General features: G+C 51.9%; 1 protein-coding gene and 1 long non-coding RNA gene across 5 annotated transcripts; one reads left to right on the forward strand and one right to left on the reverse strand.

Moving 5' to 3' along the window:
• Positions 1–15734: 15734 nt before the first annotated feature.
• On the reverse strand, positions 15735–25889 carry STOML1 (stomatin like 1). 4 transcript variants are annotated; one of them, XM_044230601.1, is made up of 7 exons: positions 25705–25889; positions 23916–24022; positions 22871–23020; positions 22358–22561; positions 17780–17975; positions 17164–17373; positions 15735–16647 (listed from the first exon to the last, which is right to left on the reverse strand). In XM_044230601.1, exons 1-7 carry the CDS (start codon positions 25835–25837, stop codon positions 16454–16456), a joined length of 1194 nt encoding a protein of 397 aa, XP_044086536.1. In that variant the 5' UTR covers positions 25838–25889; the 3' UTR covers positions 15735–16453. The 4 variants fall into 4 exon arrangements, with proteins under 4 accessions (XP_044086536.1, XP_044086535.1, XP_044086538.1 ...); XM_044230600.1 differs by having other exon boundaries at positions 17164–17376; XM_044230603.1 differs by lacking the exon at positions 25705–25889 and adding an exon at positions 24121–24244 and having other exon boundaries at positions 17164–17376.
• On the forward strand, positions 18368–19179 carry LOC122893542. Its single transcript, XR_006381646.1, has 3 exons — positions 18368–18393; positions 18721–18800; positions 19152–19179. It is a non-coding gene; the product is annotated as an uncharacterized LOC122893542 (long non-coding RNA).
• Positions 25890–27229: the final 1340 nt, after the last annotated feature.

Genomic DNA, 27229 nt, shown 5'->3' on the forward strand with positions numbered 1-27229 from the left:
CTCCCTCTCCTGCCCTGGGTGGGGTATCCCCGAGGTCCTGGACAGCAGGTCGGTGCAGGAAGAAGCAGAAGGAGGTCACCTCTCACCCTCCTCTTGGAATATCTCTGTACCCATCTGCCCCTGCCAGCCTCCTTCCTTCCTAGGGGACCAACACTAGTGAGAACGAGCAAGGTTCTTGGCGAGAACCAGGGCCCTAAGGGGCCAAGGCCAATTCTCCTCATTCACTGGCTATATGACTTTGGGTCAGGCATGCTCTGGGTCTCGGTTTCCCGATCCATAAGATGGAAATGCCCTTGTTCCTGGCTCACATGCTGACACAGAGAGCCGGTGAGCCACTGTGACAGGGACAGGCACGGGGGAGCAACATGGGGGTGGGCCCAGCCCTCCACCTCCCTTCGGCTCCCACATGCTTCATGCCTTGGGGCCCCCTGGCAGCAACGGGGTGGAAAGGCAGGGCTGTTTGGAGCCAAGCAGCTCTTCCAGAAGCGTCCTGGGGCACCAGCCCAGCCCAGACCAGACCACAGGCTACAGTGAAGCCAGTCTGTAGCCTCACACCTCCCTTCACTGAGTCGTGCTGGGATTCTTTTCCTGGCGAGGGCAGGCACTGAGACACTTCCTCTCTCCGTAAGGCGCTGGAGAAGGACGGTCTAGAGGATTGAGAAGGAGTGTGGGTGGGAACCTGTCATCTGGGTCTCCCCGTTGTGCTGTGGCCTTGCCCATATGCACCCCAGAGATGCTGTCCCAATTCCAGCCCCAGTCCTCTCCTTTCTGGGTGCTCCCAGAGTGAGCAAGGGAGGTCTCAGACGAGAAGGAGCCTAGAAGGTCGAGTCAAAAGTCCCCAGTTCCCAGGTTGGACAACTGGAACCCAGAATGGGAGCCTGTCTGAGGGCCCAGTTGAGTTTCAAGACAGACCCCATGCTGGAACCCATGCTCTCAGTCCCGGGCCTGGGCTGAATGCCGGGTGTGTGCTGGTGTATTCAGGGGGGCGTATCTGTACCCTCAGCTCTAGGAAGCCTCCCAGGAGGCACAGTGTTGGGGTGGGGTGGGGGGTATAGAGAGAGCAACACCACAGCAGGAAGAATGGGGGAAGAGTGGGACCATCTTCCCTGCCTGAACCAAGAAGGGCGATTCGCTGGAATCCTTCCCATCCCAAGAAAACAGTATAGTGTTGGACTGGTCAGCGAGGTCCTCAGTGCCAAACAGAGAGTCCGTCTTGGTCCTATGTGCCCCCCTGAGCTGAGCACTCAGCCCCACACAGGACCTTCTGGGGGAAGAAGAGAGGCCTGGTGGGCAAGCCATCACTCAGCACCACCCTCCAGGGCCCACAGACCCAGAGGGGTTCCACCAGCATGTCTGGGCACCCATGTGGCATCTAGGTCACAAAGGGCCTCCTGGACACCTGCCCAGTATCCCCCCCCGACCCCCACCCTGAGCTTGCTCAGGCCCATGGCAGAGAAGCTCACCACCTCTCTCTCAGACCACGCTGTGAGAAACATCTCAGGGCACAGCAGCCCTCCTGTCAGCCTCCTCACAGGTCTGGGCCACGGGATCTGTGAAGTACTAACAGTCTGGGGAAGGCATGGCTGGAAGCAGGAAGGACAGAGAGAGCAGACGCCCTGGCTGTGGACCTAACGCTCCTGGCCACTGGGCCTCAGTCTCCCCACCTGTGCCCTGAGGAGCCAGGCACTTTGGGCTCCCATACTGCTGCTTGTCTTCCAGAGAACTGAGCAGAGGAGAGGAGAGGTGGTGACACGCCTGGGACAGGTCAGGGGACCACAAGCAGGGCACCAGGGGCAAGACAGCCGCCTGAGGAGGGCCTGGGGCATCGTGAGGCTTGTGGAGTCCACAGACAGGCATCTGCCCTGAAGTGAGGGCATCAGATGCCAAACCAGGCTGCAGCTAGAACCTTCATAAAGGCTTCCAGGGGGCCTTGGGCTGGGGGAGCGGGGGTGCAGGGGCCTCTGATGAAAGGACCGCTCAGACCCAGATCCCTCCGCTCTCCTGGCCACAGCCTGGGTCCTCTCCCCTCTCCGCCACCTAGTTCCACGCCCACCCCCTCCCCAGAGCAGCAGCACCTACTGGGTAGGGTCAGAGAGAAAACATTACCCCTCCTAGCTCCCCGCACTTGACAAAAACCCCACTTCTTTTGAGAAGCTACTTAGGTCTGGGTCATGGAAGCATCTGGTAACTAGAGTGCGAGCAGGCCTAGCTGGCCCACATCCTTCCTGACTTTTAGGCAAGTTGCTTCGTAATCTGTAGGACAGACCGGAAGAGAGCACTCCCTGCTTGGCCAGGGAGGGGCAAGGGGCTTGTGAGATATTTACAGATTTCATGAAAACAAAGCCCCAGATGTTTGACCCTAAAGAAATGGGGAACACGAGCCCAGCCCCTATCCCTCTGCATCGGAGGTCCCGCTGCCTGATCCCGCAGCCCTCATCCCGACCCACAAGCCCACCTCACCCCTGATGATACCCCTAAGGCCAGCCTCCCAACGGAGGTTCCCATGGGCCCTGAGGATTTCAGACTGAGTGAGCTTGATGACACCTGCCCTCCAGCCTGGGTGGGGGAGGGCGGGGCATCTGCTTCCCAGCTCCTCCAGGCCTCTCTTTCCCCTCCCTGCTCAAGACAAGAGGCCAAAGCCCAAAGGGGCGGGGCGGGGGGGGGGAGGTTGGGGGAAACAGGTGGTGGGTATTAGAGAGGGCACGGATTGCATGGAGCACTGGGTGTGGTGCAAAAAACAATGAATACCGTTACGCTGAAAAGAAATAAAAAATTAAAAAAAAAAAAAAAAGAGGCCAAAGCCCCCCACGGGCTGTCCACCCACAGCCTCTGAGCCCTGTGGCCACTCACAGGGCTGGGTCCTCCCTATGTCTACATGCGGGTGCATCCTACAACCACAGCACTTGCTGGAAAGTGCCACACGCCTGCCCACAAGCCCCCCAGCTGTCCCCCCAGACTGAGTCATGAAGAGGGTGCCCAGGGACGGGGTCGGCAGCAGCCAGCCAGGGAGAATGAGTGAGGCCGCCCACCCCCCAGGACTCTCACCGGAGCCTGTGGGGGACACACATCACCCTGGACATTGGAGCAGAACTTTCTGAGATTAAGAAGGTCCCGAGAAGCTTTCAGAGATAAACTCAAAACACAGAAGGCAGGGGAGCGGGTATCTATTTGGGTTTCCACATTCCCTGACTATGTGAAATCACGTCTTCTTCTTTTTAATTCTTCAAACTTAACCTGCTTCGTGCCGCTGGCTCCTAGTTGGTTTACCCTGAACAGAGCAGGACCCTCTGTCTTTAGACCGCTCCAGGCACGCTGGCCCACTGGCTGAACTCCATGGAGTGGCACAAGGACACCACACATGTCCCTGGAGGCTCACTACAGCCTCAGGGTGCTGCCCAGAGCCGGACACCGTCCGTGCTACGAACAGAGGCACAGTCCCGTCTCCCCAGTCCAGGGCAATGCTCTCCCAGCCTCCTCCTGCTGCCTGCTTCCACCATGCCCTCCCCAATCCCTCCCTCCTTTCCTCTTCCTCTTTGGGACAACCGTCCATCACCCCCACGTTGTGCATTGGTTCACAAAGCCACTGCAGATCTGGCCCTTGGGGTGGGGAAGCACTAGTATCTTCCGGGGGGATGGGAAGACCCTGCAGGAGAACACACCAGGAATGATGCTAACAAAAGGTAACTTCTGGAACACAGCCATGTGCCAGGCTCCCCACTAAGTGCTGTTCAAATATTCACCTTTGATCCTCACGATGACCCTCTGAAGGCAGCACTATTATTATTCCCATTTTGCTGATGGGGAAGCTGAGGCAAAGAGAAGGCATGTGGCTTGCCCCACTTCCCCCAGCTGGTAAGTAGGAGAGCCACATTTGTAGAGGTGGGCATCTGGAAAGAGACAAAATGCCATATGCCTGTGCTTTGAAGCACAGCCAGACCACTGTTCAAACCTTCATCTCCTTCCTCTGCGGCTCTCTGGAATCATGATTCCTGGAAACAGCAGTTCAAAAAGTGGTTGGGAGGTGGGAGGCAAAATTCCTCTTAGAAGCAGTATAATTCATACTTAGATTGTTCTTTCCGAGCAGGGGAAGGTAGGAACAAATTAAAACAGACAAACCATCAATGAGTCTAGTCAAGAAAAACGACACAAAATATGAGATTAGAAAGGGAATAGTAACACATGGAGGTTATTTTGGAAATTAAAGAGAATAGTATGTACAACTCTATGCTTGTAAGTTAGAGTGTTTCAACATTAAATCAGAGCATTCTAGGAACACATTTGTAAATTGCCAAAATTGACTCAACGAGCAAAAGACCAATAACGACAAAATAAATTTTTTTAAAGTTATCATCTCTAGGGGCGCCTGGGTGGTTCAATCGGTTAAGCGTCTGCTTTCGGCTCAGGTCATGATCCCAGGGTCCTGGGATAGAGCCCCGCCTTGGGCTCCCTGCTCAGAGTGGAGACTGCTTCTCCCTCTCTCTCTCTGCCTGACTCTCTGCCTACTTGTGATCTCTCTCTCTCTCTCTCTCTCAAATAAATAAAATCTTTAAAAAAAAAAAAAAAAAAGGTTATCATCCCTTAAAAAGACACTACAGGTAGAGAGTATTAGGATGAGTTATTTCAAACCGGGGGCGCAGGCCATTTCTATGCTAAACTCTCCCAGAGCATATAGGAGAAATGTAGATTGATGTTGTGCTTCTGAATGGATTTTATGAAGCTAGCAGAATCCTGACACCCAAATCTGACAGAGAAAACCGTATCACCCCACCTGCCTGCGTGACGATAACCACAGACCAATTTTACTCTTGGCAGTGGATATAAAACCTGGATAAGACCAGCAAATGGAACCCTGTTTCATTGTGTCCTCTAACGCAGTCAGTGTTGCCCACAGTTATCCAACACCCAGCATGCGTCCTGCTTTCCCGCACCCCTGACCTGTGCTGGGGGGCTAAACTGGACCCCCATCTCGATCCAAACGAGAGGGACGCGACAGTCCCTTCCAGTCGTAAGCACCCACTCGGGATGCAGAGACAGCGCGCAGAGCTTGCTGCAAAAAGGCTACAACTTGAGTCACTGCTACTGGCTGGAAACGTGCGGTCAGCCAGAATACCCCGCGAGGTTGACAACTTGTCATTTCTTTCTCTTTCTGAGAGGTTCTTAAGTCTTTGCTTGTTTGCTTTTAAATCGTTTACGTCCTCCGCCCTCTCCCTGCTGGGCTTGCTAACATCTGATTAAATAAGTCCTGAAGGAATTCCCTCTTTGCGATACCAATATGTGTACCCTCAAAAAACGCGGGGGCAGTGCCTGCAATGACCAGGGCAACCAAATCCTGAGCCTGAGGGACTTGATCCAGCTGGAGGTGCACCCGGGCCAGACAAGAGATGGGGGTCTGGGCCTCCATCTTGGGTCCCAGCTGGCTGGGAGCTTCTCAGCCAGAAAACAGACTTCACTGTCTCTGGACACCACCAGAGGGGGCACGACTCTGTTTCCAGGATACTTGACATCAAGGGCCACCTCGCTTCTGATTCTCAGCAACTGTCTCTTTCACTTTTAAACTAATTCAGATATATTAAAGAATAATTTGTATGCAGTGAAATTCACCCAGTTAGATAAGTTTTGATGAGTATGTGCACTTGTTAAAAAAAAAAACCTGCAAAATCAAGATGTAAAATATTTCCTTAAAAGTTCTCTCACGCTTCTGTGTGACCAATTTTCTACCCCTACCTCCAGCCCCTGGCCACCACAGATCTCCTTTCTGCCCCTACAGTTAGCCTTTTCTAGAACCTTATATAAAGGGAATCATACTATTTCGTGTCTGTCGTCTTTGACAATGGAACGCTTTTCAAATTCATCCCTTTCCTCGCATGCATCAATAGCTTGTCCCTTTCTCTTGTGGAGTAATATCCCATCCCAGGGACCATAGATTTTTTTTTCCCCCCCTTACCAGAAGATGAATGTTTGGGTCATTTCCAGTTTGGCAACATTATGAAGAAAACTGCTGTCATCATTCACAAACAGATCTTTGAGTGGACATATGTCTTCATTTTTCTTGGGTAAACATCGAGGAATGAGATTACTGGGTCATATGATAAGAGCATGCTTAACTGTACAAGAACCTGCCAAACTATTGTCCAAAGTGGCTATTGCTCCAGAAAGTGTCTGTTGCCAGGACTTTTGACTGCCTTTTTTAAGCCATTCTCATAGGTTTGTAATGGTATTTCATTATGGGTTTTTTTTTCATTTTTTTATTATGTTTTTAATTTGTCATACCCTAATGACAAATAGTGGTAAGAATATGTTTATGTATGTATTTCCATCATATCTCATCTTTGAGGAAGTCTCTCTTTAAATCCTTTGCCCATGTTTAAATGGCCTGCCTGTCTTATTATTGAGTCAGAAGGCTTCTTCATCTATTTTCAACATAGGTTCTTTATAAGCTATGTGTTTCTGTATCCAAGTATTTTCTCCCAGTCTGGAGTTTGTGTTTTCATTCTCTTGCTAGTACCTTTGGAAAAGCAGAAGTTTTTAATTTTGGTGAAAGCCAATATAATCATGTTTTTCTTTTGTGGACTGTACTGTTTGTTCCAGTGAAGAAATCTCTACCTACACAAGGTCACCAAGATACTTTCCTTTATTCTTTAATATAAATGTGTAACGTTGTCATTTCCCCCTAAGCACTGCTTTAAATTTTATCCCACAAATTTTTCTAGGTTGTGTTGTTTTATTTAATGACAGTATTTTGAATTAGTCTCGTGGTTTCTTCTTTGAATTATGAGTTACTTAAAAGCCTATTGTTTGATTTTCAAATATCCAGGAATTTTCCCAATATCTCTCAGTCATTGATTTATAGTTTAATTTTATTATGATGAGAGAACATCCTTGTGTGATTTTAATTATTTTTAAGTTGTTTGAGATTTGTTTTATGGCTCAGAATATGATCAATGTTGGGGCGGTTCCACATGCTTCGAGAAGAATGTGTATTCCACTGTTGTTGGGTGGAGTGTCCCATAAATGTCAGTCGGGTTTAGTCAGTTAACAGTTTTTCGAGTTATACATCCAGACTGAGATTGTCTACTCTCTCGTTCTTTGATGTACTGAGAGACAAGTGAATGCGTCTATGTCTCCTTTCAGTTCTGTCCGTTGTAATTATCCCTGGGGGGCCTGTTCTCCCCCCGCCCCCGGGTTGGTTTTCCTCTTGATGAACTCGACTCTGTCCCGAAGTCTCCTTCGTGTGGTGTTAATCTAGGCACTTGATCGTTCTTTGGATTGGTGTTTGCGTGGCGTGTCTATTTTTCATTCTTTTAGTTTTAACCTACCGAGGTCTTTATATTTAAAGTGGATTTCTTGTAGGCAGCCTGGGGTTCACGGCAGGGGGTGGGACTGGGAGGGGGCGTCCCGCTCTTGCTGTTCCAGCCTCAGCCTTCAGAGGTCCCTGACTGCCTGCGCGACCGAGTCGTCCCTCTGTGTGCTCTTGCTCTCCCCCTAGTGGTAGACTGCTGTTACTGTTTCTCCGTTTCCCCGGCCCAGCCTCGCAGAACTTGGGCACCTGTGACTCAGAGGGTGGGCCCTGGCAGTGCTCCTGACCTTCGCCTTGTGTCTTTTACTGGGTTTTTGACAAAACCCGACCTTGGTGGTAGATCTGCACCTCCCACAAGGGCAAGAGGCGGTGTCTGATTTTTATTCTTCCCCCCAAAGCGGAGGATCTTAGTTTCTGCCCCTTCTCCAGCAGCCCTGGGACCAAAGCTGGCTGCGCCCCACCCTCCCCCGTCCCACCCGAGGGGGTTGAGAGAACCTCCTTGAGAAACAGGTGAGGCTGTTAGCTCCATTAGCTCCAGCAGCAGCTAATGACGTCCTGCTCATGTATGTGGGGGGGGGGTCTCCCCTCTCCTGCTCCTCCCGCTCTGCCTCCAGTCTTCCTCCAACTCCCTCTGGCCCCCCCACATGAGCTCCCAAAGCAAACTGTCCTGTCTTTCCTAAGAGGCACTTGGCACTCTCAGGAATTCAGTTCTCTTGGTTGCTCACAACCACCTCAGCCTGGTGAGTTTTAAAACTTGCAGTTTGTAGATTATCTGGCTTTTTCTTTTTAGAATGGGAGTGACATTCTCTTGCGCCTTTCTGCATCACAAGAGAAAGCGGAATTCCCCTCTTTCATTTTTGATACAAGCGGATAATCAAAGGGCTTTCCATGTACAGCTGCCCTCTGACGGACTCCCTGGTGCCCGTGGCGTGTGGTGTCTCACAAGTTTTCTCATTTTCCCATACGCCGTGCTGTTGTTTGCTGTCAATTGCGTAGCTGCTGTCTAGCCGACGTGAGCCAACACCATGTCCCAGCACTGCTCTAAGTGTATCCGTTCCTTCTAAACCTTCCCCAACTCCTGTCTTTTCTCTCACACCCACAATTAATCTGTTGGGTGACCCTGTGGCTCTGTCTTCAAAATAAAACCACTTCCTTCCCAAATTAAAAATGAACTTACCAAGGGCCCAGCAACTGCATTTAGCCCAGAGGACTAAAGACTTGTTTTCACGGAGGGACTTGTCTGCAAGGAACTTGTTCCTAAGTAGCTTTGTTTGTAAAACCCCAGCCTGGAACCCACCCAGATGTCCCTCAAAAGGTGAGTGGCTCAACGTAGGACAGCACATCTGTACCATGGAGCGTGACTCAGCAACAAAGGGGAATGAGCCAGTGATGCAGGCGACGACTCGGATGAATCTACAGGCAATGGTGCGGCGTGGAAGAGCCAGTCTCAGAACCCATATGGCATGGTCCCATGTATGTAACCGTTGTGGGGACCTTAATCACAGAGCTACAGATTGGTGGCTGCTGGAGGTTAGGAACAGAAGGGGAGGGATGTGGCTAAAAAGGGGTGACACAAGGGGTCTTGTGGCCATGGTACAGTCAAGCATCTTGATTGTTGTGGTGGTGACTCCAGGCTCACATGTGACAAAAATTGAGTAGAGCTGCACACATCCATATAAATAGTGACATCTGAGTGAACTAGAGGAGGCCAACGTCAATTCCTTGATGTTGCTGCTGGGTTAGGGCTTTGGGAGATGGGGAGGGGAGCTGGGGGAGAGATGCACGGGACTTCTTTGTGCATTCCTTTGCACCATCCTGTGAATCTAGAATTATTTCAAAATAAAACCTTTTTAAATGCATATACCCAGAATCCAATTCCCCCTTCCAGTCACCTGCCCTGTTACGACGTAGGTCCAAACCGACATAGGTCATCTCTTACATGGATTATCGCAACGGTCTATTCTCAAAAAAAGAGCAGCTTCTAAAATGGAAAGAGAAATAAATTAAGACCAGCCAGGTGAGAAAAGCAAAAGTTATTTATTGGATCCTTATTTTGGAAGGGAGTCAGCCCCCGTCACTTGTGTTTTGGAAGAGACTCAGAGGCAGGAAGAGGTGTGGGAAGGCTTTATGGACCAAAATGGGGAGGCATCAGGTGTGCCCCCGAGGGAAGCTTTTGGCACAGGGGTGCCACTAGAGGTGGGCTGACTAGAAGTGAGATGTCCCATATGATAGGTTGGCTTTTTCCTGGTTGATTCTAAGTTGGGACGAGGGACCAAAAGGGGGGAACCTGTCGGTTATTGACCCTTTGGGGGGCCATTTGTCACAGAGACTGTTATTTGGCTTCCTGGATCATCACTAGAGAAAGGGGTGTGGCTTCCCACAAACCTGACGCACAGCAGGCTGGCTTCCTGCGCTGATGATTGTAGAAAAGGGCGTGGTTTCCTGTGCAGGTCGCTGCAGGTGTGTGTCAGAGTTCTGTTTTTATATGTAGCCTGGCCATTGTTGGCTCATATATTCAGTCTCCCATATTCCTCCAGCGGGTCCCCATTGCACGGAGTCCTCACAATGGTCTCTAAGGCCCTACTTGACCTGGCCGCATTTTCCCCTTCTAGCCTCCTTCTCTCCTGTACTCTCCACTCCAGCCCCACTGATCACCCTGCTGTGCCAGGCCCTCTCCCAAGGCACTTTTGGTCTTCTCATATCTGTATGACATTCTTATTTTTCATGCTCGTTGTTTATATCTCAGCTAGAGTGGAAATTTCACGAGGATGAAAGTTTGGGTTGGTATCTTGACTTCTACCCCAGCACCTAGAACATTGCCTTACCCAGCCCAGAGCGAGTGCCCAGTATAATTAAAAACAAAAACAAAAACGAGTGAACTCATACGTGAGTATATGTGTGCAGACATATTTAATAACATCTACTACTTTTTACCAGGTGCTTGGAGTTTACTGAGCACTGTGCAAAGTGCATTAATATATTGTCTCACTTTTATTCTTTATTTCCTATGGAGGTGATGTCATCAAAGTCACTTCCTGTCCAAGGTAGTCATGGGAAAGCAGTACTGAGTCCCTGAGCTCTTCAGAGACCTACATGAAAGTCTAAAGCCCAAGAAGAGGTCTGGTTCCAAAATGCAAAAACTATACAATAACCCAAATTAATAAATGTTTAATGAAATGTCTACAAAATGTCATCAGTTGCTAATTTATGTCATTAATTCTGTGTCAACTTCTTTAATTATTAAATGTTGTGTTCATAAGAATTTCATTACATTTGGAAATAATTTGTGGATTAGACTTTTTTAAGATTTTATTTATTTATTTGACAGACAGAGATTACAACTAGGCAGAGAGTCAGGCAGAGAGAGAGAGAGAGGAGGAAGCAGGCTCCCTGCTGAGCAGAGAGCCGGATGCGGGGCTCGATCCCAGGACTCTGGGACCATGACCTGAGCTGAAGGCAGAGGCTTTAACCCACTAAACCACCCAGGCGCCCCATGGATCAGATTTTTTTTTAAAACTCTGTGAGCACTTCAAGAATGCGAACGAATACCAGAGAGCACTGAGAACTCGCGGATAATTATACTGTGAACAAATTACTCTTAGCCAAATAATTTCCAAGGCAGACTTACAAAAATCACTTCATATTATTTTACAGTGATATGTTATATTTAATGCAGCAATTCTGGGATTTTAATAATTGATTTGGGGAGGAACTTCCAAAAGTAACAGTACTTCATCCTAGGGACGTCTTAAAGTGGCCTTTGATACAATTAGCCCCATTTTACGGATTTAACTCTGTGCTCTGCAGTTTCCTAGTCACGCTAGTCAACCTCCCCAGTTTCTTCTGGCCAAGTCCTCCTGCCTTCCTATTTCCACCCCTCCCTTACCCACTATCACCAACAAGCCCACCCTGGGCCTGAGCACACACAGGGTGTGTGTGTGTGTGTGTGTGTGTGTGTGTGCAGTCAAGCAAGGTACACATTGCCCAGGCTCTTGTCCCCTCTCGGCTTGCTCCCAACTCAGGTTGTTCCATGGTCTCCTAAGGATCCCTGAATGGCTTCTGGAATGGGGGAAGCAGCAATCCCCCACATCGCCACCAGGTGGTGCCACAAGCTCAAGCCTGAGGTTTTGTGGGCAGCCTTCAAGGAGCCAGAGCTAGGAGGCCCCCTGGGGCCACTCCCCAGGCTTCTTCTCTGGGGTGATTCTGGCCCTCTGGGGTGAGCCACATGACCTGTTTTCACCACTGTGGTTTGACTCCTGCTCCCTCTCTGTCCGAGTCTCCAAGCTGTGTTTGTCTCTTGGGGTTCCTGTCTCCCTCTCTCTGCCCCTCCCCCACCTTGTGTTTTCTCTCTCTCCCTCTCTTTCCTTTTCTCAAATAAATAAAATTAAAAAAACAAAAGAAACAAACAAACAAAAAACCAGCTGCTGGTGACTATTACATGGCAGACACTTTGCCAGGCTCTAGGAGAATCAGTGAAAGGTCAGTGAAGGCAAGTCAGAGTCCCAGTGTAGGGGCAGAAGCTCCCAGCAGAGAAGGACTGTGGTAGGTGAGCCCTTTTATCCACTGCCTCTTCCTCCTCCCCTCCCTTCCCCCCTTCCCTCCCTTCCCCTCTCTTCTTTCCAAAAGCCACTCAACAGAAAGAGCCAGAAGTGTTCTTCTCTCAGTTGCCATCCCTTCCATACACAAATCTCCCAAAGGCCACCTCCTCATTACTCTCATTTCAAGGTTTTGGGGGCCCCACCAGGGGCTAAGCCAGGGCCTTGAGTGAGTGACCCAATGACTGAGATCTTCCCACCAACTACTTGCTACCCATGTGTTGGGGCCCTGGGTGCCTTGGACTATAGTATGGTTTTTCACCTTCACCCAGATATTTACTCCATCCTTATTTTCTCTATCTTTCTCTGGGGTAAGGGATCATTCCGTTTGTCCACAATTAAACCCTCCATCAGGCTCAGGTTCCATTACCTTCTCTCCCTCCCCCCCCACCTCTTTCTCTCTTCCTACTGGATCTTAACTCTCATGTCCCTCAAGTGCCCACCTCCATGCCAGCCAATGCAATTAGACAAGAGAAAGCATCTTAAAACCTTGATAGGAGGAGATGAAGTTTCACATTTGCAGACAACTGTGTACTGAAGGTGAAATTCTCTGAAGAAAAATACAGTAAGTTAGTGAAGGGCGAAATTCCCACAGAGCTATAAATTGCATCCTCATCGATATTATAATGGAAGGAAAGACCTTATTTAGAGAAGTGTCAGAAAAGATAAAGTACTTCGGAATAAATAAGAAATGTTCAAAACCAATATGAAAAACATTATAAAACTTCTGAAGAACACAAAAGACTTAACAGGCCACAGTCATGGATCCATAGGCTCAATATCACGACTGTGATTTTTCATGCATTTCTTCACACAATAATGGGATCCCAATAAAGATACTGACAAAAAGACACGTGCCCAGTCAGCATATAAAGAGGCTCGACACCATCAATCACACCCATTACAACGGCTGACGTGAAAAAGACTGATGGGGGCTCAGTGGGTTAAGCCTCTGCCTTCGGCTCAGGTCAAGATCTCAGGGCCCTGGGATCAAGCCTTGCATGGGGTTCTCTGCTCAGAGGGAGGCCTGCTTCTCCCTCTCCCACTCCACCTGTTTGTGTTCCCTCTCTTGCTGTCTCTCTCTCTGTCAAATAAGTAAATAAAATCTTAAAAAAAAAAAATACTAATCCACAGCAATGGAAGAGCCGATTGTTGGTGGCCTGGGGCTTGGGGACGGGGGCAGGGGCTGGGGAAGGAGCTGAAGGGAAATTTGTGAGTTGATGGAAATCTTCTGAATCTTGATTGTATTAGCTGATGGTTACACGGTGTTCACATTTGTCAAAACATATCAAGCACTACATTTAGACCAGGTGCATCTCATGGTAGTATACTTTAAAAAAAAAAAAAAAAGTAAATGCTGGAGGAAGACAGCAAAAACCCTGTGCTTTTGAAAATCCAAGTTAAAGAGTGACGAACAACTGGACAATTATAATAAAAACCCTTCACTGAGATGCAGTTTTTCACTTATGAGATTATCAAAAAATCCAAAAGTTTAATAACACCCTGTGCTGGCATGGCTGTGAGGAAACGCACACTGAATCACTAATCACGGGAGTGTAAATTGGAATAAGCCCTTAAAGAGGGCATTTGGACAATACTTGTTTAATTACAGATGCTTGAACCTAGCTATTTCCCTTCTGGAATTTTATCCTACATTAAAGGTCATTACTGCAGCATTGTTTAAAATAGCAAAATCCCCAAAATAACCTAAATGTCCATCAATGCAGATAGGTTAAATTATGATGCATCCAAACAATGGAATCCTATGTAACTACAAAACACAGTGGGGAAAGTCTGTGTGTGCTATTATGGAAAGATCCTCAAGGCTGTAACGTTAAGTGAATAAAGCAACATTATATTTGCCATGTATTTGTATTTTTAAAAAATCCAGAGGATATATATTTGGATTTTCTTGTATATATATGCGTGGAAAAAAAAAAAAAAAGGAGGAAGGTGTGGGAAATATGTGGATGGAGTCAGGAGCATGAGGGACGATTTTCACAGTATGCCTTTTTAATCTAAAAAATTTTGAAAGACGTGACTGTACCATCTATTCAAAATTTACTTATTTTTTAAAATAATATCAAAATAATACATTACACATGTCAATGTGAGCATTTTACTTATCGTTATCCACAAGGTTACCTTGTGGTAACCACACTAAGCAAATCTAGTTCAGTGCAGGTACACACATGGTAGAGCGTTACTGTTTCTATCCCCTGCTCCCCAAATCCACGCACAACCGCCCCCCCCGCCCCCGCCCCCGCCCCCGCCATCCCCACCATACTTCAGGTTCCAGTTCCTGAAATCAGAGGCGCTCAGCTGCCTCTTCCGGGTGTGTCCTCGAAGGGGCTGTCTCCTCTGTAGCATGCTTTGTCCCATCTCTTTGCTTCTCTCCTCCCCTGCCCTGTGGCTGCAAGGGCATCACCTCCTCTGATAAGCCTCCTCTGACTGACACCCTCTCCCTCCCTCCTCACACACTACCTCCCTGAAGTGTCCCTTGCCTTCCCCAGCAGACTGCAAGGCCTGCTCAGTCCTCAAAGCCCAGGGGCCCTTGAACCTGTGGGCTCCCATTCCTGGAGCACCGGCCCCACCAAGGAATGAGAGCCCCTCAACACAGGGAAGGAGCGGCAGGCCTCACACCCCTCCTATGTAGACATCCGGGAGATTCGGTTTCCTGTAAATGTTAAGTTGATCCTCCCACAACCACAAAGACAATCTGAGTTTCAGTTTCTCCTAAGCTTTCATGAGGAAGACGTGGGGCTTTCCCATAAACTGCCGGTACACTGGGTGCCGCTGCCGTGGGGGGAGGAATTGATGAGCAGCTCATGCATGAAGCTCACAGTCCAGCAGGGAGGGCAGGCACCGATGCAACGAATGGTGATACACATAGTGGGGAATGGATGGGACAGCCCCAACACGGAGGGGGGCCCCATGGAGGGCGGAGGACCATGCCCCACTAGGCCTGGAGGGTGGTGGGAGGGTGGCTGGTGGGGGCGGGAAGGACTGCAGGGAAGGCAGTCTGCAGCTGAGGGCAGAGCCGGGGCAGCTGGCTGGCCTCTGGCCCTCCATGGTGAGAGCCCGGGAGCTGAAACCTGAACCCCAAGGCCACCTAGTCCACGCTAAGAGGATTTCCCAAAGGAGGAAAACGCAGGCACTGGCAGAAACAAAGGGGAAAATTAGACTGTGCCAGGGGAGCTAGAGAGGCCCCGAGGGGAACAGCCTGGTGCCAGAGGACAAGCCCGGGACTGTTTCATAAAGGGGAGGTCCCAATTTCTCAGAGTTTCGTTTTTCACAAGACTTTCTGGGAAGTGAGATTCATTTCTTAGGGCTGAAGACGTAAAAGGCCCCTTCCCTGGGCTCCCTGGGGTTTGGGCTGGAGCACAGCAGCAGAAAGCTGGGCCAGGCTCCCAGCTTCCCAAGACCTGGCCTGGCCTCTAGGCCCACTTCCTTCTGTTTCCTCCCCTTCTGCTGGTGGAGAAACAGGGACCCCGGGGGTGGGGGTGTGGAGAGGCCAGGGAGCGGAGAGCAGCTCTGACTCCTCTCCTGAACGTGATCAGACACCACCCCCCCAACCCTAACCCTAGGGAGGGTGTTTGCAGGACCAGCTCTGACACACCCATATCCTCTCTTTCCTAGCCAACTTTTACCCCAAAGAGGAACAGAAGAGCCCATACCTGCCCCAGGGTCTCTGAAACCCTTGGCAGAAGGGGAACTGTGGGTGATTCACACGCATATATTAAGGGTGTGACAGCCTCCCAGCCCTGGTCCTTGCCCAGGTGGCAGTAGGGGCATGGCCTCGGGGATTCCCCAACCCACCCCATGCCCCCACCTCTCTTCAATACATTGTAAACAGCACATTTATTGGTGGTTTGCCAACCTCTGGTAAAAAGCACAGAACAGCAGGGCTCTCCTACATGCTGCCCTGGGCTCCAGCCCGTCAGGCATGCAAGACGGAGCTGGGGGACGAGTCAAGACATCTTCAGGAGCAAGGCCAGAGCGGAGAAGGCCCCACACTTTTCCATCCCCACTGCCCATGGCCTGGGCCTAGAGAGCAACTGGGAAGGCAGGCCCAGCTCGATCCCCAAATCCCTGCCCTGAAGTGACTCTTCTTGGTGGCTGCCCTCCTTCTCCACACTCAACCTCCCTGATCCCCACCCTGGAGCTGGGACCTGAGCCACATGCTTGGCTCCCTCACACCAGCCCAAATCCATGCAGCCAGGCTATGTCTGCGGGCCCCTTCCCTCCAGTCAGGTCGCCAGCAGAGCAGGCCGGCTTGGCTCTCGTTATCACACGGTGTACCCGGCTCAGGGCTGGGCATTCAGCCGGGGAGCAGGATGGGCAAAGGCTTGTCCAGAGAAGCACTCCAGGTAAGGAGGACAAGGCGGCCTGACACAGTCTCTCCCAGCTCTGGTGTCGGCCCAGTCTCCATCCCTTGGCTCCTGGCTGAGGAAGGCCTCAACAATCCAAGGTGTGGCACCAGTGCCGCCTTCTTCTCTAAGATGCCTCCCTGGCTTGATGCCAGACTTGGATCTGGGCTACGGACAGTCAGCCAAAGCCGCTACTTCAGGGCCCTGAGGACAGCCTCCAGCTTCATGGCCACGGCCAGGTCACCCTTCACCTTTAGCCGCCCACTCATGTAGGCCCCCAGGGGCCGCAGCTCCCTGCACAGAAGGGCCCGCAGGTCCGCCTCGGTCATCTCCACCACGACATCAGGGATGCCGTCAGGCACTCCATGTCCTACCCTCCCGTGCCCTGTGGAGGGAAAGAAAACTTGAGCACTGGTAGGGGGATGGCTATGCAGCAGGGGGAAGGACTGGTTAGCATGGCCCACGGGAGGAGTAGAAAGTAATAGTCAGGTGTTCAGGTTCTAATTCCCTGAGTTCAAGTCTTATTGGCTGTAGGAGCACTTGGGGCCTCAGTTTCCAAATTGGTGAAACGGGAAGGACAATCATCCCCGAAAAGAGACTTGAGGTGAGTTGTAGGGAGATCATGCATTGCACGTGCTCAGCACAGAGACTGGCATGCAGTTGGTCTGTACTGTGTGCGGGGCTCGGGCTGCAATCATCAAAGTCGTCCTTCTCACAGAGACAGGCAGGGAGACAAACCCCCAGATTGTGCTGTCTGAGCCCCGGACTGCTATGAGGTCCCTCTAAACTGTGGCAGGAACAGAAGGATTTTAAATTTAAATTTAAAAGAGGACCATGGGGAAGGGGCAGCTACAAGCAACCTGGCTGGGAAGGTGAGCAAGAGGAGGGAAGGCAGTGGCACCTGTAGTGAGATCGAGGAAGTAGATGTTCTGGGCACCACTGGGCAGGATGACATTGAACTGGTAGCAGGCGCCAACTTGGCTGACCAGGGCCTCCGATAGGAAGGGCTGCAGAGCAGTCAACAGTCCCTCCGCCACGGGCTGCTTTGGGCTGGGCCCAGCACCAACAGGAGGCGCAGGCTGCTCGACTTCACTCACCATCTCCAAGGTGTCTGCTGGCGGTGGCCGACAGGGTTGGGGAAGGAAGCAGAGGGAAGAAAGTCACTGTGCTCCCAAGGTCAGGCTCACTGTGACCTCTGCACTTCTCATGGCAGCTCCCTCTCATAGGCCCTTCAAGCCTGAGTTTGACTTCCTCCTCCGCTAAGAAGCAGCCCCTCAGCTTTCACCCCTGGGTGCTGTCCCCTCCTCCCATGGAGGCTCCCGAAGGCCTCCACCCACTCAGCTCTCTTCGCCGCCTTAGCTCCCGTCAGCTCAAGCAGTAGGCACAGCCTGAGCAGCTGGGCAGGTGAGCACTGCACAAACGCGCTCAGCTCAGTTAAGAGAATGGGCCCTGAGCCTGTGCAGAACACTGAGCTGAGCGCCCCAGAAGCACCTCCCCTTCTTTCTAGAGCTCCTCACCTGGCCCTGGGGCTGACAAGCCTCCTGCCACGGAGGACAGGCCTCCTCCCAGGAAGTGGAGGGCCAGCTGCTGGAGAGTGCTGTCCAAGTTGGGCCCCGCTGGGCTGTCCTGGGGTGGCTGGAGCACGGCCTCCACTGCCAGCTCTACCCGGTCCACCTCCAGCCCCCAGGCCCTGGTCACATCATTGATTTCCAGCTGAAAAAGAGTGTAGGCGGAGAAATGGAATTAAGCCGACAAGCCATTCTGGGAGCACCTCCTTTAGACTGGAGGCACCGCGCCTCCTGTTCCGGCCCAGGCGCCCTCCTGAGGAACACAGGCAGAGAGCAAGTACATACAACCCAGGAGCTGGTAACTGGTGTGAGTAACTAGGACCAGGCCTGACCCCCTGGAGGCCCAGGGAATGGGCAGTGATGCTGGGTGGATCGGGGTCACCCCAGCCAAGGAGTACATCAGGAAGGAAGACTGTGATGTGACCTAAAAGAAATATATGTTTCCATTTGATCATTCAACTGATTAAAATATACTTCTACGTTATTTGTCTTTGTTCCTGACTCAGCTCCTACGACCCTTGGAATTGCCTGTGAGAAGAGTGATAAAGGGGTCTTCTATGAAGGTAAGAAAGGTGACTTTTGGACCCCCTCAAGGGCGGGAGCTGGCTGCCAGGAGGACCAACTATGTGATTGGAGAGTTGGAACCTTCAGTCCCACCCTGAGCGATGACCAATGACTTGGTCCTCAGTACGCAAAGAAGCCTCCAGAGAATTCCCAGAAGGACTGGGTTCCAGAGCTTCCAGGCTGGTGAACGCCAGAGAGTGGGGTGCCTGGGGAGGGCAGGAATGTTCCATACGTACCTTCCCCAGACCTCGCCCTGTGTCTCTCTTTGGTTGTTGATTCATAGCTTTTATCACATTCTTTAATAAACTGGTAAATGTGCTTCCCAGAGTTCTGAGAGCTGCTCTAGCAAAAGGACCCAGGGAGGTGGCTGGAACCCCCACCCGGAGCCAGTCAGTGAGAAGCACAGGTAACAGCCTGGGGCTTGTGACTGGCATCTTTAGTAAGGGATGGGGGGCAGTCTTGTAGGACTGAGCCTTTAACCCACGGGATCTGATGCTATCTCTTGGTAGACAGTGTTAAAAGTGAGTTGAATTCTAGGGATACCCTACTGGTGTCTGAAAATTGCTGGGTACTGTGTGTGTGGAAACCCCCTTCCCCACACTGGAGTTGGGTCCGGGAACCCCACAAGAAGGACTCTTTCAGGCAATGGGAACAACATGTATAAAAGCCTGGACATTTCTTTTGATGGCTGCATAGTATTCCATTGTGTATATATACCACATCTTCTTTATCCATTCATCTGTTTATGGACATCTAGGTTCTTGCCATTTGCAACAACGTGGATGGAACTAGAGCATATCATGCTTAGCGAAATAAGTCAAGCGGAAAAGACAACTATCATATGATCTCCCTGATATGAGGAAGTGGTGATGCAACATGGGGGCTTAAGGGGGTAGGAGAAGAATAAATGAAACAAGATGGGATTGGGAGGGGGACAAACCATAAGTGACTCTTAATCTCACAAAATAAACTGAGGGTTGCTGGGGGGAGGGGGGTTGGGAGAAGGGGGGTGGGATTGTGGACATTGGGGAGGGTATGTGCTTTGGTGAGTGCTGTGAAGTGTGTAAACCGGGTGATTCACAGACCTGTACCCCTGGGGATAAAAATACATTATATGTTTATAAAAAATAAAAAATTAAAAAAAAAAAAAAAAAAAAAGCCTTGACAGAAGAACCTGGAACGTCTGAGGAAGTGTGAGTAACCACCGTTCCATTTAGCTAGACCCCCAAGTGTGGCTTGGGAGACTGGAACAAGTGGAGGGCTCTGAGGTGGGCGGTCCCGCTAGCTTGGCTTTATTCTGATACATGAGGAGCTGTGAGAGGAGCTCGGCAGGGGGGTGACCGCAGACCTGCTCGTTGGGAACTCCTCCTGGCTGCTCCGTGGACACCGGATTGAATGGGGCTGAGGGTGGGGACGTGGAGACCACGTGGGCCACTGTTTCAAAGTGCAGGCAGAAATGAGGCGGCTCTGGTGTTAGACGGAGAGGTGGCCGTGAAGCGGAGACATGCAGAGGACAGAGCACAGCTCTGTCAACTAGATGCAGCTACAGCAAGACACCCGGGAAACAAGCAGGGAGCGTGGTGGCCACCTGCCTGCGAGTGCCGGAGGGCGGAGAGGGGCCGGCTCCGGCGTGGGCTCCTGCAAGAGCGCGAGCGCGGTGCTCACCGGGAGCGAGCACACAGGCAGACACTTGCTCGGCGAAGGCTAGGGGAGGGAAGAGGACTATTTTTTTTTTTTAACATATTCAGCTTGAAGTGTCCACCAGGCGGTTGGATAAACGGGGTCCAGGGCACAGGAGGGGAGCTGGAGCAGAGGGTTGTACATAATCAGTGTCCAGAAGCAGCATGAAGCCCGGCTGGATGAGCCCTCCCAGGAGGTCCTAGGCAAGAAGAAGAGGCCATTGGCAGAACCTTGGAAACTGAAGGGCAGGAGAGCAAGTAGTAAGCAGGAGTGAGCTGGAAGGAGGAAAAGCAGAAGTGAAATAATGGAAACCAAGGGAGCAAAGGATCCGAGAGAGAGAGAAAGAGAGAGAGAGAAAGGAGGGTGCACAGAGTCAGAGGCTCCCCCCATGTTAAGCAAGCGTGGGACCGAGAAGTGCTGGGAGCTAGCAGGAAGGAGGTCATGCTGCGGTCTTAGGAGTCTAGAGGAAGCCTAGACTGAGGATGGGGTGAGCAAGGGAGAGAGGCGGGGGAGACAGGGGAGAGCTGTCAGGGGCTGGGGTGCAGAATAGAGTCTGTGCCCACGCCCACGCAGAAAGGAGCGGAGAGAGGACTAACAGAAGCAGAAGCTGAGCCCTGAGCCCAGAGCACTGCCCATGCAGGGAGGAGCCTCGGAGGAAGAAGCACCGCTTGGCTTGCGGTGAGCAGAGAGACAGCACAGACCCGGAGGTTGAAGGGCTGATGCCCGATGAGCGAAAGGGTTACTGTCCCGGGGGTCTGCCCCCTGAGGAGGAAGAGGCCAGGTTGCAGCAGGGGAATGTAGTGTGTAGCGGCAGTGAATGGAAGCAAGCAACCTGCCTGGGGGAGGAGTGAGTAGCTCACCAGGGTCCAGCAAGGGAGACTGGAGAGTGTGAGTCCCTCCAGGGAAGAGGCAGAGAAGGAAGTGAGAATGAGAAATGTATGCCTCACCCAGGGCTTCCGGGAGGCAAGCTAGTGTTCCTGAGACTTCGTTGTAACCACAGGCACTGACCCCACTTTACCAGGCGCCAACCCAGTTTGGGCAACAGGCCCTAAATGACTAACATCCTGGTGCGGGACTGACTTCCCCCAAACTGCCTCTCTCAGCTTTGTTGCACAATACGCCTGGTGTTCTGGTTTCATTCCCCACCCGCCCCTGACAGCAATAAGGCTGAGATCAGCTTTCTCCTCTGAAAAGTACACTAAAATGGAATGTGGTTTCATAAATAAAAGCTGTTATCAATTTGTTATCAACTGTAGAAGATGGAGCACTGGATTGAGGGTGGGGGGTGGGATAGCCAGTGATCTGGCTCTGGGCCGGCTCTGCCCTTGACCATGGTTCTTGGGGGGCAACCAATAACTTCTGAGCCCTTAGTTTCCTCCGCCAAAATAAAACCATAATATTAGCCCTCTGGCAGCAGAATGTGAAGCGGATACACGTGGGGAGCAAAAGGACTCATAGACCCTAAGACACTCTGCACGTGAGAGCTGCCGTCCCCAGCACAGCCGCATCTCCTTGGGAGTTTCCCCCATGGGGCTGGTTCACTTCCAGAAGGGACTGGGATCTCCAGGACTGGCATTACTGCCCCCCACTTCGGTCCTCAAACCCCAGGTCCCCAGGGGAAAACACAGCTAAGGGGACTTAAGGGGAAACCTCCCTCAGGGTCCACCAGGACACAGGAGAAAGCCCAAGGAGAGCCTGGGGAGCAGGGGATATGCCACCACGTGTGACACATGCCACATTTCCACCCCGTCCTGTCACAAAAGGGATGAGAGGGGAATTCTGGCGTAGATAATGACTCACACGTGGAGAGACAAGAAAAAGGTCCAAACGCCTTTGTGTCTGCTCTGTTCTGAACTAGGAACACAAAGCCCCCAAGCGCACATGCTGCCCCGTGGAGCCTGGAATTCCCCAGGTGACTGTGCTAGGAGGGCCCCCACTCCTTTCACCCCCACTGCCTGTCTCCGAAGCCCAGTGTTGTCATGGCAATGCCTGCAGAGTGGTGAAGGGTAGAACCCCAGCAGTTAGGGAAGGCCCTAGAATCTGGATTAGGCCATGCCCCTCTCAGGGCCCCCGTGCCTCTCCAAGACAAGCTTGCCCAAGACCACTATGCTCTGCACCCATCTTCTGTTGCTCAGTCCCACCCAGACCGCTGGCTCTTCCAAGGTTGGAATATATGGTAAACTGAGGCCTAGAGCAATTTGATGCTTTGCTCAAAGTGCCCTGGCAGGTAAAGCCAGGCCCAGGAGCTCACCACTGACCTCTACCATGTGAACAGCTGCCTACCAGGAGCTGGTCGCTGATCTTGAGCTTCTCCATCTGGATCTCCCGCAGAGGCCTCTTGAGCAGGGCCTTGGTCATAGCATTCTGGGCCGTCATGCGCGTGGCCATGTTCAGGTCCTTCACAGTCATCACAGACAGTACTGGATCCCAGATGCGGAACTGGACATCAGCCCCCACGGACAGCACAGCCCCATCCTTAGAGGCCAGCTGTTGGGGGAGGTCGTGAAAGAGGAGATACTCAAGGGACTGGTGCTGCAGTCGTCTTGGTGGAGCTCTGGCCCACCAAGACGACCCCCCCTCCTGGTACCTAGCTCCTCAAAGGGAAAATCACATCCCCAAGGGCATGTCAGTAGGTACATTGAGCAAGGATGTCCTCCCAGCCTCCATCCTCAACTTTTCTGGTTTCTTCCACCACCCTGCCCCTGACGGCTACTCATACACCATGGAACTGGCTCCCACAATCATGCTGCACAAGCCCCCACTCCCTCTGTCTGGGGGAGCCGAGAAGATCCTCACCTTGCAGGGAGGGACATTGAAAGCACGTGTCCTCAAATCCACCCGCTGGAAGGAGTCAATGAAGGGCAAGAGCAGAACCATGCCGGGCCCCTGAGGGGTGCGGATCCGGCCTAGTCGAAACACGATCACTCGCTCATAGGTGGGCACAATCTGTTCACGAGGGTGAGAGAGAGAGGTGAAAGTCCTGGGCCTAGGCTCACAATGGCATCTGCCCAGGTACCCCCTCCCCTCTCTCTCCTTTGCTTTGGTCAGTGTCAGATATCCTTAGATCTTTTTGGAAGAAAAAACCAAGACTCTGAGAGGCTAAATGATTTGCTCAAAAATCACAGAGCCTCCGAGTGAAACAGGAAAATTTGAATGCAGTTCTGAATAACTCCAACCCCCAAAAAAGGGCTTTGTCAAGTTCAGAAGTAAATAGGTCCAAATTGAGAAATGAAGGCCCAGAGAGGCAAAGTGACTTGCCCAGGGTCACATAGTGTTTGTTTCAGTGGCAGCTTTAGGACTAGAATTTAGCACCTTCTAAAGACTTCCTTCCAGACCACACCAAACCCGAAGGCTTTCTAGAAAAGTTGACTGTTTCCTAGGGCCACACAAAGGGCACGGCCTGCCTGGGCTTCCACCTTCACTGCAGCTCTCAGATGTGATCTTTAAGTACAGCTCCAGCTTTCCCCGCTGCACCAGCCCTTGTTAAAAACCAGGCCTGAATTCCTATTACTCATTACCTACTGGGCCAAGTGGAGTAGTTTTCAGTTCAAATTTCAGCCTAACCCAAAGAAAGGAAGATGTGGCAAAGACATCTGTGTGCACCTTAAAGCCAGCGTCCAGACCCCAGAACTTGGGTGTTTGGGAAGGCTTGTTTGCCACTCACTGGCTCCCAGTATGACTTTGGGCAAGCCTGAGCCTATTTCCTCATCTGAAAGATACAAATGAACAATCCCGGACCAGCCCATTTCACTGGGATGTGATAATGTAATATTCAGGGGAAGGGGACAGAGGATGGAAAGTGGGGGCCCAGTCCCCCAGAGTCTGACCCAGCCAGCCTTACCTTCAAGGCGAACCAGCCAGAAATGGGGAAAGTGAGCAGCAGCAGCAAGAACCCCAGGAAACTGATGAGGCTGTGGCAGAGGTAGGAGGGCCAGCTCTGGGGCGCGTCTGGGGACAAGAGAGCAGAGGCAGTCAGGGAACACCAACCAGTGCTGGCAGGACAGCAGCAGGCTGAGTGAAGTCGGTCAAGTGCACCTTTTGCCCACCTCCCCCTTCAGCAGCTAGTCCCTTCTCGGAGCTCTCGGTTGCCTCCTTGCCTCATTTCTGTCTCTAGCCAGATGCTAGTGAAGAACGTTCCCTCCTCCCACACATCAAAACTAATCTGCCTCGAGTTCCACCTCCACAAGGCCGAGTCTCTGCTAGGCAACAGCCTTTAGATTTGAGAAGCCAATCCATGTGATGCTCTCCTCACCAGGGATCTGGAGCAATTCTCTTGTCTGATAGATAGTGCCTCCCATACCTGGCACACAGCCAGGAGCACCCAGGCATCTGTAAACACTGTGCTGGGCTGAACTGAATGCTGGTGGTAGAACACATTCCTCTTCCACCATCAGCCCCAGAAGTGTGCTTTCATCCTCTTGGAGATAAGGCCTTAGGCTATCCTAATGCTTAGGATAAAGCATTAATGGCTCAACAGGAACCATAGGTGAGGGTGAAGATGTTCTTCTCTAGCTCACAACTCACGCCCCCTTTTAATGCCCTAAGGACTATCAAATACTTGAAGTGGCTTCGGGTAGGAGGCGGGAACTAGGAAGATGAGGCTCATCTGAGATCAGAGGTCCTGGCCCCTTGGAGAACCGAGAGCCCACGATGAAAATGGAGCTGAGAGCCCCAGAATCTAGCACGGTTATCCTCTGGTATCTTTCTCCTCCCAAGCTTGGGCAGGAAGCAGATAGGAGCTTTTGCTCAGTCCTTCCAGGAACGCTATGCCCTCTGGGCTCTCCAAACCCCAGGATGTTTTCCTGTCTAGCTCTGATCCCTGTGGTCCCTGCAGGAAAGGAAGCCTTGGGGAGGGTCAGCTGTCATTACAGGAGGGTCAGGAGAGACCAAATCCTCCAGGGTTTGCCTGTCAGACTGAATCATGTGTGATCTGGCCCTGGGGCCAAGGGAATCCTTCGAGGCTCTGGAGCAAGAGATGACCAAAGCTGACACCACAGGCAGCCAAGGGCCTGCCCATATCCACCAGGAAATAAGCAGATGCTTAAACTCCAGGCATCTAGAAGTACCCCCTGGAATCAAGATTTTGCCATTTCTCTGCAGCCAAGCACCCTTAGAGCTCTGGTGACCTCCCACGCCTAGACTCTGGGGTCTTTCTGGTCAAAATGGGAATTTGAGGGGTCTCCCGCATGGCCCAGTCGGTGAATCTGCCGACTGTAGGTTTCTGCTCAGGTCATGATCTCAGTTCCTGAGATCTGGTCCCATCTGCTTGAGATTCTCTCCCTCTCCCTGTCCCTTCGCCCGCCCTCCCGCCCTCTCTCTCTCTCAAATAAATAAATACATCTTCAAAATGAGAATTTGAAATCCCTTCCCAGGCTTAAAGGGCTGATAAGAGCCGAGAGGATAAATGAAGGGATGAGGCCTGTTAGAGGATGAGAGTGCTCCGGCTAACAGCCCAGTAGCCCTAGGGAGGGCGGGTGAGCGCTAGCATCCCAATGCCTGGTCCAGACCCTTCTCCACGCCATAGCCACTCTCGGTGCCTCCTCTCAGGAGGCGAGGGCGCCAGACCGGCTGACTCCTGAGGGTACCAGCCGGTCCCCGCCCCGGGTCCGCTGTGCTGGGCGGCCACTCACCGGCCCCCGGCCCCACGCCGCCCCGCTCCGGGGACAAGCAGCCCTTCTGCGAGCCCAGGAAGCCGAAGCTCGACTGCTGGAAACGATCAAAGTCCCCCAGGGGCAGCGCCCGGTACCCGGACCTGCCAAGCATGGCTCTTGACAGGGGCACGCCCCGCGCCCCCGCGCGGTGCCAGGCCACAGAAGCCGGTCGCTATCCGGCCCGCCCCTGCCGGCCGCAGCTTCCGGTCTCACTGGCCACGGGCTCAGGAGGCGGCGGCTAGCTGGGGCGGCTCCCGCTGTCCCACAGCGCCCCCTGCGCCGGGAGGACCGAGCCCGCCGGAGTCGTGCTCCTGCCTGGTCTTGGAAAAGGAGCTAGAAGGCAAGGTGAGCTTTGCGAGTGGGATTTCAGAGCCGAATTTCCTCCAAAATCGAGGAAATGCTACCAGCCTTCTCAGCATTCCCGCTCCAAAGTCACATACTGGGGTGGAAGTGTGTGGGATGTCTTATCTAGAATCAGGCTTTCTCCTGGGCACAGCCTGCAAATTATTCCTCCTTGTGTCCCTACAGCCCGGCAAGCCTGGCACAGAATGGATCGCAACACTTATTTGTTGAATGAGCTCGTAGCCAGCCTCACTGTGGTCAAGGTGGGGCGGGAGGGCCTGAACTTTGGCACAAAAAGAGAAATTTCATGTGCAGACCTCAGGGAACACAGCAGAGTGAGGAAGGAGGGGACAGCACAGAGCATCCCAGAGCAGGCCCTCTAGAGTATCCCAAAAGTCCAGAAACAGCACACCCCTAGATCCAGAGGTAAGCTGACCTAGAGGTAACTTGCCTCTCCATGGCTTGAGAAAATCTAAATGCAAATGGTAAATTTACTCTGAGAAGAAATGATTTTCGACATGGAGTTTTAAATGTTGCTCTCTTTGAAAGTTATTAATAAGAAATTAATAAAGCTTTCCTTGTCTCAGCCACATGCCAGCCCTGCCTCCTCAGACCCAACAGGGACCTAACAGGGACCCTTCCAGGTCCCTTCTGCCGCTGCTGCTCACCATCTTTGGCTTTTCCTAGTTCAAGGGCCCGATTGTAAAGCCCCGAGGCTGGAGGGTAGGGTAAGGCCCCTGAGGCCTAACAGGGTCCTGGGAAGTTGGCTCTCCCTCCCATTCCCTTTCCCCACACAGGCCAGAAGATCAGCTTTACAGGAGCAGGGTTCCATCACAATTCCTCGTCGGCTGCAAGCTGGAACTGAGCACAGAATTGTACCAGAAGTTATCACAGTGGTTAAGATGGTTTGATTTTTTTGAAGCCAGAGCCTTTGGCCCAGTGAAGCTGCCTAGAGGTGTTTTCTCCCCTCACCAGCTGGGAGCTGGCATGCTTCTCCTTTGGTCAAGAGCTAACCTGCTCTCTCCTCACTGTCTTCATATCTGCTCGCCAGCTCTCCCCCTTCCCTCCCTGCTCCTCTGCCTCAGACTCACCAACCTCTCTAGCTATCACCCAAGGCACCATCCTATTCCCCTCAGCCCCACTCAAGTGTCCTCCCAGTGTC

The sequence above is a fragment of the Neovison vison genome, chromosome 13 (genome assembly GCF_020171115.1).
Source record: "Neovison vison isolate M4711 chromosome 13, ASM_NN_V1, whole genome shotgun sequence".
Classification (NCBI taxonomy): Eukaryota; Metazoa; Chordata; class Mammalia; order Carnivora; family Mustelidae; genus Neogale; species Neogale vison.